The 12,189-nt window shown below is 43.1% G+C and overlaps 1 protein-coding gene across 1 annotated transcript in view; it reads left to right on the top strand.

Annotated features, from left to right (window-relative positions):
* paxip1 (PAX interacting (with transcription-activation domain) protein 1) overlaps nt 1-12,189 on the top strand; it is a gene marked incomplete in the record, with an annotated part of 122,354 nt that overhangs the window by 1,297 nt on the left and 108,868 nt on the right. The window contains 6 exon segments of the mRNA XM_037681976.1: nt 6,775-6,909; nt 7,227-7,270; nt 8,224-8,287; nt 8,363-8,473; nt 9,084-9,159; nt 10,793-11,290. Of these exon segments, the coding sequence (XP_037537904.1) occupies nt 6,775-6,909; nt 7,227-7,270; nt 8,224-8,287; nt 8,363-8,473; nt 9,084-9,159; nt 10,793-11,290 (928 nt within the window).

Raw genomic sequence — 12,189 nt, 5'->3', positions numbered from 1 at the left:
GACACCGTCACGTTAAGACACCGTCACGTTAAGACACCGTCACGTTAAGACACCGTCACGTTAAGACACCGTCACGTTAAGACACCGTCACGTTATGATACGTCACCTTAAGACACGTCACGTTATGATACGTCACATTAAGACACGTCACATTAAGACACGTCACATTAAGACACGTCACATTAAGACACCGTCACATTAAGACACCGTCACATTAAGACACGTCACATTAAGACACCGTCACATTAAGACACCGTCACATTAAGACACGTCACATTATGACACCGTCACATTATGACACCGTCACATTATGACACCGTCACATTATGACACCATCACATTTTGACACCGTCACATTAAGACACCGTCACATTATGACACCGTCACATTATGACACCGTCACATTAAGACACCGTCACGTTAAGACACCGTCACGTTAAGACACCGTCACATTATGACACCGTCACATTAAGACACGTCACATTAAGACACCGTCACATTAAGACACCGTCACGTTAAGACACCGTCACGTTAAGACACCGTCACGTTAAGACACCGTCACGTTATGACAACGTCACATTAAGACACCGTCACATTAAGACACCGTCACATTAAGACACCGTCACATTAAGACACCTCCCCAAGGAAAACACCTGGTTTTTACCTGAATTCTAGTTTATTATAAGGGTCGTGAATGTCGTGTAAACAGGTCTGTGTTGTACACGAGTCCTCAAGGCTCAGTGAGACTAACCTGTAGAAATAAAGGTTGAATGAAAATATAAACGGGGCAAATCTAACAGTTGTCCTAATTATTTACAAAGTTAAATAAAAATGCAGCAAAACTTTGAAATGAACATAATTTGTAAAGCGTCCAGTGCAGGCCTTAGATTAGGTGTACATAAGTCAGTCCGTTTGTAAAGGGATTGGTTTTGGCAGGACAGTTGAGCAGTGGTTAGTTCTGTCGCCTCACTCTAAGAAGGTCATGGGTTTGCCTCCCTGGCTCCTTTATGTATGATTTTTACATGTTCTCTTTGTTTCCTGGTGGGTTTTTCCAGGTACTTCAGTTTCCTCCCACTAAAGAGAAACGTGCATGTTTGACTGGTGGTGTAACGTTGGTGTAACGTACACGTGGGTGTACCAAACAGTTTTGGTACGGCATGTTTGGTTCAGTACACGTGTGTACTGTTTCGGTTATTTTTTCACTCATTAAATTTCATTAACGAGAGATTATGCGCCGCGGAACTAAAGTTTCTAAGCGTGTTTCAGCACGGCGCTATTTATTGTTGCATAGACTTCCAGCACACGCAGCATTAGCAGCCTAGCATTTATATAAAATGAGGACGGTAGTTACTGCAGAAACTGACAAATGTTGTTTTCAATTACTTGAATATTTTAGTATTCGGGTAATCTATAGATTATTCTGACGATTTATCGGGAATGGAAAACAACATTTGTCAGTTTCTGCAGTAACTACCACACTCACTTTATGAGTGATACAAATACAGGAAAAAACACTTTCAATAAACAACCAATTTAATTCCTCTTTTTAAAATAGTTTATTGCTTAAGTTGAATTATTTTGAACCATCACATAAAAATTTAAATGCTGTAAATAATTTTTATGGATTGGAAACTGAATGGAGACTTTATGTTATAAACTGAGTAAGATAGATAATGTACAGTTTGTACATTGAGTTCTGCAGACTGTATTATTATTTAGTCTTGATTGCTGAGCTATAAACAAATATGACCGTAGTAATAAATGCAGATTAATCAGTTTTCAGTCATAAACAGCAGTAGAAGAAAAAAATCCTACTAACTCGTTTAAAAACATTTACACTTGAAATATTCACCCTAAGTATCTCATTAAGTCAGGATGGAAGTTCATCAATAAATAAATGTGTCAGTTTGTTGCTGCTTTGATCTTTAACAAACTTTCATCAAGTCCTGCAGTTTTTCCTCACACAACGTTCAGACTCTGCCAGGAAGCCACTATGATCAGTCAGTAGATTTAACATTAGCAACAATATGTCTCATTTTACATTTATAACATGACAGATGATCACACATTTAGTTTAACGTACTTTACAAAGAGAGCATGATACCTGTTACCAATGGCGTCAGAAGCATCCGTAATGTGGGGGGGACACAATGATGTGTGTAGGTGCGTGCACGTGCATGTGCGCACACGTTAAAAAAGTCTAACATGTTCCCAACTTTACACGGTTTTTGTTGTTTCCGGGGCTCTTCTTCTAGGCAGTCTCCCTTCCCTCCATAGCTACAAAGTTAGCACATACGCGTTAGCAGAAGCGCTAGCGTTGTGTAACACAAAAACCTTCTGTCTAGACCACAGTGCTCTGAATAGTTTAATGAAGCTTAGAGGCTGATACATTTGCCTCGAGGATTCTTTATAATCGAGGTCCTGGAATGATTCCAGGAATCGTTTCAGCCCTAGTCTGGAGTCACAAACTCTCCGGTCCTGATGCTGCGGTCCAGCAATGGCTTCATATGTCTGGCTGGCTGTTTTCTCATCCCCATCTGACAAAGAACAAAAAATAATTGTTATACTCTCCCCCACACATCATTATCCTTTGCTTTTATCTGTAAATTTCAAGTTTTGAATGTTTGTGTCAGACACTATCGATCTACCCAGTGGAGCTACCACCTGAGTCATGGCTAAACCCACTGCAGCCTCTCCTCTAAGGGGTATAAAGAAGTAAGTCTAAACACCTGAGTATTACCCAGAGTAATCTTTAGGTTAGTCCTGCTTAGGCTGTGTTGAAGGTGACTCACCCACATTTGTTAACGACCTCCATCTGGGAGCCACACCCTTATCTCACCCCGTGGCTCGCCCAACCTAGTAGAGTGAGTTGGACCAACTCCGTTCAATTAGCGTGAAGCTACACGCTAACTACGTCTGCTGTTTTTGCTGGCTGTAATAGCTTTTTTTTTTTTGCCGGCCAGTCTTACATCCCTACTGTACTGCATTTGACTGGGATGTACAATATGACATAATATTCATATCCCAATACCTATTGTGATGAGAAGCTACACAAAGCTACATGCTAACTACGGTCGCTAGCTTCGCTATTTAGCTGTTGAAGAAAACACCATTTACACACAGTTTTCAACAAAAAAAATGTAACGGTAAATACAGCTTTTTACTTCCACAGATAACTTAGCTCGACTAGAACACGTAGTAGAACAGGAAGCCATGGCAAAAACAAGCTAGGAAAATTATCGCTGTCGCTCCTTTCACCGCAGCCGTCCTTCACTTCAGACATCCGTCATGGTGTCTCGATATGAATTTGCTGACGTATGTGATGTAATTGTAAAGGGTCAATACTGTTTATTTTTACACTTTATATCTTTGCTATTGTTGGGTGTAACTGGGACCCTGTGTACATAATTTCGTTCCACCTCTTGTACCACGTGGTGAGAACAACAATAAACCTACTTGAACTTAAACTTGAAGCGACAGATCACATGTGATGTTAAGAAGCTCTTAAGTGGCTGTTGTGTTTAAAATGAGTGTTTATGTAATTATTTCCAGATTACGTATCCAATTTAAGTTTTATTTGTTCATTGCAGTCATATTTGTTCATAACTTTAATTCATGAATTTAATTCATATGAACAAAGTTCATAACTTTTTTAGCCCAAGAGTTACCAGATCCAAGCAAACAGTTACCGGAACATACCCTGTCAAAACAAGACAGTTCCTGGATCCTGTTCTGGCAGGATCAGGCTCAAATTAAGCCCTGGTTAGCACTGTTGCCTCACAGCATGAAGGTCCTGAGTTCAATCCCTGGTTTGGACCTAGGGTCTTTCTGTGTAGAGTTTGCATGTTCCCCTCAAGTTTAGGTTTTCTGCAGGTGCCCTGGTTTCCTCCAACAGTCCAAAAATGCATGATACTGTATGTTCTCTTGCAAAAAAGATCTGTGATCTCCATAGGATGTGCTTAGTTAAATAAAGGATAGGATTTATAAACCATAAACTGTATCATTTAGAACTGGCTCCAGGTGATGTCCTCTTCAACCTGTTAAAAAGACAAATTACATTAAGTTTGTTGTACTACTTGTCTATAAGTTTTAATATAATATGAGGAAGAACGGTTAGCTCGGCTCTGCATCAGAGCTTCTCCCATCTGTGGTTTCATGGAGAAGTTGTGGAGCTGCTTTATTGTAAAACAAAACTGAGTGAAGGAATAACGTATGTATTAAAATAAACCTGACCCCGTCACCTTCACTGAGCTGTCTGCTCATAAATCCTTTGTGATGCAGCAGGAGATGGAGAGGGAACTCTTCACAGCCTTTGGAGAATCAGCTGGAAGTTTGTTTCAGAGTTCGCTGGTCGGCTGCTTCACTTTCATCTTCTGTGAATTTTGTCGTATTTCCAAAATACTGTAACGCAATTTTATTTTACACTTCTTGTAAACAAATGTGGTCTTGTGAAGCTCTGCCTTCTCCTGGAACATTGTAGGATCTGAAATGATTTTTAAAGAAGCAGCAGCGGGTTGAATCTCGCTGTCTCCCTCCATGCTAGCAGGCTCCATTCAGATAAAGGGAGCTGGCTAACTAGCTGCTGTACGGTGGCCTACATGGCCAAAATTCTGTGGCGACTGAGCAGACACGTAATGCTATATGCAGTACGTTCGGGAAGAGGAGCAGAAAAAAAAATTAAACGCATTTTAAAATCGATTTACAGGCCTGTAGAATCGATGCAGAATCGCCAGAACTAAGAATCTAGATTCTTTAAAAAATCTAATTTTGTTCTGCACTCTTACGTGTCACCGCTGACAGCACGGAAATGTGGGCCGGTGGTGTGCCAAAAATCAATTGGCTGCCAAATGGTGGCCACAGGAGCGTGCACGGGAGGACTTTAATAAGTATTTAACAAGTTTAACTCTTAAAAACAATTTTTTTGCTTGAAATTATGATAAAGGGGTGTCTGTCTAACTTTGCTTAATAAATGCACTTTGACAGTCAAATCAGCTGCATTTCAAAACCTGATTTGCAGGAGTGCGCAGAGGGACGAGTCACACATTTCTTCAAAATTTAACAAGATAACCACCTAAAACAATTGTTTGCTCGACTTTATAGCAAATGATGCCAAGATGGCCGCGCTCAGAGCAGTTGCAGCTTCACAGGCTCCCGGTACGATCCCAGTTTTTAGAAGTTTTGATATTGACTCTGTGCCTGACCCTGCACGCTTTGTGTGTGTGAACTGTAGCCGAACCGAACTGATGAGAATAGGAGCGGATTTGCCACGAAATATAGCAGATATCAGCAATGAACTCAAAACTACGCTTGGCAGAATGAAGATCTTAAAGTCATCTGCCTGGAAGCTGCAGCAGAAGCGCACCAACGGGCAGAAGGAACAAACACACCTACACCCCCCTGAACAAGAGGATCTGCAGTGGAAGTGGTCTCCAGCTACAAGTACTTGGGTGTGCACCTGAACATCAACCTCAGCTGGAGCAACAACACCACCAGCCTGATCAAGAAAGCTCATCAGAGACTCTACTTCCTCAGGCAGCTGAGACGAGCTGGTCTGGAAGCTCAGTCCTCACCTCCTTCTACAGGTGTGCAGTGGAGAGCATCCTGTGCTCCAGCATCAACGTGTGGCATGGAGGCTGCACAGCTGCAGAAAGAAAAGCTTTGCAGAGAGTGGTGAAGGCTGCACAGAAGATGTTGGAGTCAGCCTCCCCACCATCACAGACATCTACACCTCCAGATGCAGGAAGAGGGCCACCTGCATCATGAAGGACCCCACTCACCCAGCACACACACTTTTTGCCCCTCTCCCCTCAGGAAGGAGGTTAAGGAGCATTAAGTGTAGAACCACTAGACTGAGGAACAGCTTCTACCCTGAGGCTGTTGGACTCATGAATCTCTAACCAGAATAATCACTGTGAAAAACCATATCATGTTGCTGCTGATCAGTTTCATGTTGCTGCTGATCTGTTTCAATGTTGATGTGTTCATTCATGCTCATCTACTCACACAGACTCATGTTCGTGCTGCTGTTTGACCTAATGTTTTTATGCTATCTGCACTTAGTGTATTTTTAGTTGATGTTTTTCTTAGTTCATATCTTAGATGTTATCATTGTTTTTATTTTACATTTTATTGTTGGATGTAACTGGGACCCTGGGTACATATTGTCGTTCCACCACATGAGGTGGAACGACAATAAAGAATGTCTGACTCTGACCTGCTGTAAATCAGCTACTGATGATCACGGAGTAAAGTCCGACATTGACTCGGTTCTGGTCCACTCAGCGACCGGTGTGGAGCTGTTAGATGAAGCGGTCCCGCTTGGCATCAAATCTGTCGACTCTTAGCCAGAATCCAGCTTTAACTTGTTGTTACGTTGTTGTTAGCTGGTTAGCACAGAGGAAAACAACTTGCCGAGGCAGCAGCATGCGCTTTAGGTGAAGGTACAAAATTCACAGCGCCATCTAACGACCCGGCATGGGAACTACAGCGGATTCGGGAGGGCTGGGGGGAATCTTCCAGATGTATGTAAACCCAAAATGCGACCGTGTCAACGCAAATCTTTTCCTCTAATTAACATACAAAAAAACCTACGTTTCCCCCCCATCGTGTCCGTGTAAATAGGGCCTGACTGATGAATGTGTATCTTCAGCATATACGCCACAGGGCGTTCAAATTATGTTAAAAAAAAAAAGAAGCAACTTATAAGGTGAAAACTTGAGTTGTGCTTCATCCTCTGAGACTGGATCAGGTCTGAGTCCTGTCCTGATGTTCCAGGTGGTGCAGCTCCTGAAAGCAGGGAAGGGGAAGGAGGTGTCCTACAATGCTTTGGCCACTCACATCATCGCAGAGGATGGAGACAACCCTGAGGTGGGCGAGTCCAGAGAAGTTTTTGACCTGCCTGTTGTCAAGGTAAGGGCTCCATGTTTACACGTTGCTCAGCAACGTTAAGCAGTGTGTCATTGGATCATGTTTTCCAGTTTGCACAGTCATCATTCATCAGAACCTCAAAGTTCATTTCAGCAATGGGCTGGCAAAATACCTGCTTCTTTTCCTCACACCACAGTCCCTAACACCGTCTCCTGGTATAACAGCAGGAGACGGTTACCATTGGTAAAGAAGGTGAAGACGTGTGACAATACATCCTCATGTTATTGTTACGCTCGTTCAATGAACTAAAGTCATCTTGAAGAAACCCAAGCATTGACTTGCCTCTTGTTTCTTTGCAGCCTTCTTGGGTGGTCCTGTCTGTCCGATGTGGAGATCTTTTACCGTATCCTTCCTCTGTCACGACAGCATGACAAGCTGGGCAGGAGATCAAAATGTTACTTTGACTGTGCAACACCAAAATGCTCAAAATTAAATACATAAAGAAAACATTATGAAATGATACAAATTTCATTTGTATTCTTTTATTTCAAAATTGTGTTTTCATGATATTTATTTCATAATTCCACTTTTCAGCAGAATGACTGCAGCTGTCAGTCAACGTCAGTGGGTTGGACCTGCACGCCCACTGGCTCATCCTTCACGTGCGTTACTTTACCTGACTACCTGCTCACTGCAGCTACTGCTCACCTTGTTAAATCTAAAGAAGTAAAGCAGCCAGTTCTCCCGTGCGCGCTCCTGCGGCGCCGATCGATTTTTGGCAGTCCATCAGGATTTGTCACGTCACCTGTATCTTCTGAGAACATCGTCCTCTCAGTCTGATCTGCTAAAGTTACCTGAGCTGAACCAAGTTCATTTTTCTCTGCATCCTTCACGACTGTTGACCAGCAAGTCACTGCTAGCTGCTACGCTAGCTGCTACGCTAGCGGCTACGCTAGCTGCTACGCTAGCTGCTACGCTAGCTGCTATGCTAGCGGCTATGCTAGCCGCTATGCTAGGTATAGCAGTGAGCAGGTAGTCAGGTAAAGTAACGCACGTGAAGGATGAGCCAGTGGGCGTGCAGGTCCAACCCACTGACGTTGACTGACAGCTGCAGTCATTCTGCTGAAAAGTGGAATTATGAAATAAATATCATGAAAACACAATTTTGAAATAAAAGAATACAAATGATTTTTTTCATAATCATGAGCTTCAATACTTATTTCATAATGCTTTATTTGTTTGTGTATTTAATTTTGAGCATTTTGGTGTTCGTATGGAACATGTGTGAAATGAAAGCAGGTTTTGGAGGCAGGTCTGCCTCTCCATGTTGTTCTTCTGTAACTGTGGGAACTGCAGCGTCACGGGCTTCTCTCCAGAATCGGGGCAGATCTTTTTCGGTGTGACGGCTTGTCTTCCCAGAGTAAGTGTGAAAAAACCATTGATACTTTCACTGGTTGTCAGCGTTTGTTTTTATTTATAGTTGGATGAATTTCAGCTTCCGGATGATCTCAACGCTCTGTGGGCTTTTGTAACGTTCCATGGCGGAGAATGTCAGCTGAACCTCAACAAGAAGGTCACCCACTTGGTGGTTAAGGAACCAAAGGGGGTAGGTACATGTTCTGCCTGGCATGCACATCCTCATTCTGTTTGTTTCTCTTCTCGTTGCTGAAGAACTCACGTAACAAGTTAGGGCTGCCTAACTATAGGAAGATCCATCCATCAACTTTTACCCGCTTCTTCCATTTTGGATCACGGGGGTCGCCGGTGTCCAGCAATCACTGTGCGAGGGGCGGGGGACACCTGGACAGGTCTCCAGTCCATCACAGGGACACATAGAGACAAACGAGACAAACAACCATTCACTCTCTCACTCACACCTAGGGACAATTTAGAGTTACCATCAGTCTAACATGCATGTTCTTGGTCTGTGGGAGGAAACTGGAGTACCTGGAGAACTCCCCCCCCCCCCCAGCACGGAGAGAACATGACAACTCCACCCAGAAAGGATTATAGGAAGATAACAATAATTATTTTTTAATCAATATTTTCATAGTGATTATGAAAAAGTTATTGAAGAATGAGTAAGAAAGAAGACCGTAGAATAAGTCTTGCTGTGGTTGTACTGGTCCTGAGAACGTGCTCAACTGACCGGAGCTGAACCAAGTTTTCAGCTCTCCCTCAACGTCCTTGTTTTTGTGCTTTGCTTGTGTTTTCAGGTGAAGTTTGAGTGTGCCCTGAAACACCCAAACATCAAGCTTGTCACTCCAGACTGGATAACAGATTCTGTTAAAGGTAACGTCACTTTGCTCCGCCTCCACAACAGCCACCCCCTTGCTCCTCCATCGCTCCTGGTGGTGCATGAAACGTCTCCCTCCACCCACCACGATCCATCACTGTGCTCCACCTCAGGCATAACAAAGAAAAACCTCCCTCTGTCCTTCTCCTCAGTGTAACTCCTACCCATGTGAATATCTTGCACCGAAAACATTTAGGTTTACGTACATTCCCTGTTCAGTTCCCGCCCAGAAAAACACTCATTCTGAAAACTACAAACATTCACTACTCAAATCTGCTGGCGATGGGGGACGTGGTCGTACCGCTCGTATCTTTGGAAGCAGTGTCTGAACCCCCGCTGACATGTGGGGCTTTAAAAACATCAAAGTTGACACAAGTCACTTTTAATAGTTTTGGATTTCAATTTTTTAGCTTCTAACTCAATTTGTACATGAATAAATGACTGTTTGTGGATTCATGTGACAAACTCATCAGGGTGTCTGTAAAGTTTAGAAGACCTCGTCTTTCTTTACAACTACATTTGATTAAAGCTTCAACACTCTGCGCAGTTATTGCTTACATTGCTTCATCAGTTCGAGATGTGCAGCTAATGGTTGCTGTAGTTTCTGCCGTACATGCTGCACCGCCCTGTAAGTCACATCACTCCAAAATATGTCTAATAAAGAGGACAAGTCCATAAATACCTCGCTTTGCCATATAAGTCGTATCTATTACGTGTCACCGCTGAACACCTGAAAATGTGGGCCGGTGCTGTGCCAAAAATCGATTGGCTGCCAAATGACGGCCACGGGAGCATGCACGGGAGGACTTTAACAAGACTTTAACAAGATGAACACTTAAAAACAATTATTTGTTTGCTCTAAATTATATTAAAGGTGTGTCTCAGTGTAACGTTTGCTTAATAAATGCACTTTGACCGTCAAATCAGCTGTTTTCCAACAGCCGACAGGCGAAAGCACGCAGAGGGACGAGTCGCTGTGCATTTCTTCAAGATGTATCAAGATAAGCACCTAAAAACAATTATTTGTTTCTTCAACATTATAGTAAAAGTGTGACTCAGTTGAACTTTTACTTAATAAATGCTCTTCAATGGTGAAATCAGCTGCATTTCACTGGGGCGGTGCAGCGAAATGAAGCTGATTCAACAGTTGCTCCAGGCAAGCTGGACGAAGGTGGCAGGCTAAGGCAAGCTGATTGTGTCATTAATAGTCACTTGTACCTATTACATGACACAAAGGCATGCCATACTGCCTGATTGCCATCTAGCAGCTGAAAATGTTAGTGTTCAATATTTTCAGTCAGAATGAATGAAAACAGTCATATCTCAGCCAAATAATGGTTTATGCATTGGCGGCTCATGGACTTTCCACCAGGGGGGGCTATAACTCCAACGTAGACGGTGTGTATCTATCCATCCGTCCGTCCGTCCTAATGACCTTCAGTTGCGAGGGGAGTGAGATTAATCTGCACATGAATGTAGCTGCTTAAACAGAATATTTCATGCTGTTTAAATCAGTTACAGAGGTGTACCTGAGATGATCAAATGCTTCCTTTTTTAAGGCGTTATTGCTGTCATCCAGAATAGGTGCATCACTGTGATGTTTTTATTTGGTTGATTTTATTTTTACAGATAAAACCAGAAAGGATGAGGGTCTTTATCATCCCAGACTCACATATGTGGAGCCTGAAGAAGAGGAGAGCGAAGCAGAGTCCTGTGACATGCACTCTCGTTCAGATCTATCCAGCGGGGGCTCATCCGAGGAGGAGTCAAGTCCTCGCAGACGACCTGGACCCAAACGATTCAACTCTGTTTCGCCAACCTCTCCTAGAAAACCCGAGCGCCGCAGCGAGCGGATGTTTGACGACTCCGACGACGACTCTGCCACAGAGAAGGAGGGCACCAACTTGAACTGGACACCGGCTGAAGTTGTCACACCGATTGTTCCTATTCCGGATGGCATGGCCAGGCGGCGGGGAGGGGCGCCTGGCAGCAAGGATCCAGTGTCGTCCACAGGTAGTGGGCTGATCAACCTGTGTGCCACAGTACCTCCTGTTCCTGGCAGCACAGGCGCCATTCCTGCTGAGGTTCGCTCTGCTGCTGTTGTAATCAGTCACTCTGCACAGCAAGGTCAGTGCCAGAACTGCTCCAGTTTCCTGATGGAGTTATGTAGTGTTTACAGTGAGCTGGGCTCACTAGATCATAACATCTTGTGTCATAAACTCTCAGAAATCAGTTTCTCAGATCACACCATTGGTTGGTTCTCTGACTATCTCTCAGATCGGAGGCAATGTGTTCAATATAATGGTACTTCCTCCAGTTATTTAACAGTCAACAATGGTGTACCACAAGGCTCAGTCTTAGGACCCACCCTCTTTACAATCTACATACATAATGTTGGTAACAACATCCCTAATGCATCCATACATTTTTATGCTGATGACACAGTTGTTTATTGTCGAGCTAAAACTGTTGCTAAGGCTTTCCAGCTTTTGAAATCTGCATTCAACATCATCCAGACTGATTTGTTCCACCTCAAACTTGTCCTAAATGCCGACAAAACCAAAGGGATGCTTTTTTCAAATAGGAAGTTGGTCCCAGCAGTTCTTCCTCTTGATTTCATCCTCAAATCGTGTCCTCATTGAGTTTGTTGATTCCTATAAATATTTGAGTGTCTTGGTCGACTCACATCTCTCTTTTCAGCTCCATGTGGAAAACTTGGTAAAGAAACTGAAAGTTAAACTGGGTTTCTTTTTCAGAAACAGACCTGTCTAACCCTGAATGCTAGAAAACGCCTTGTATCTGTGACTTTCCTTCCCTCAATTGATTACGGTGACATTATTTATATGAACGCTCCTACAAGAACCCTGCAGATGTTGGATGCTGATGGTGCACTAAGATTCATAACTGCATGTGATTATCGTACCCACCATTGCACCCTGTATTCACTGGTTAACTGGACATCATTAACTTCACGCAGATTCTCTCACTGGTACATTTTCATCTTTAAATCACTTCTTGGTCTGCTG

This window comes from Nematolebias whitei, chromosome 9 (genome assembly GCF_014905685.2).
Source record: "Nematolebias whitei isolate Nwh7 chromosome 9, NemWhi1, whole genome shotgun sequence".
NCBI classification, from domain to species: domain Eukaryota; kingdom Metazoa; phylum Chordata; class Actinopteri; order Cyprinodontiformes; family Rivulidae; genus Nematolebias; species Nematolebias whitei.
Note: the sequence above shows the minus strand (reverse complement) of the source record. Positions and strands in the feature narration are given on the sequence as shown.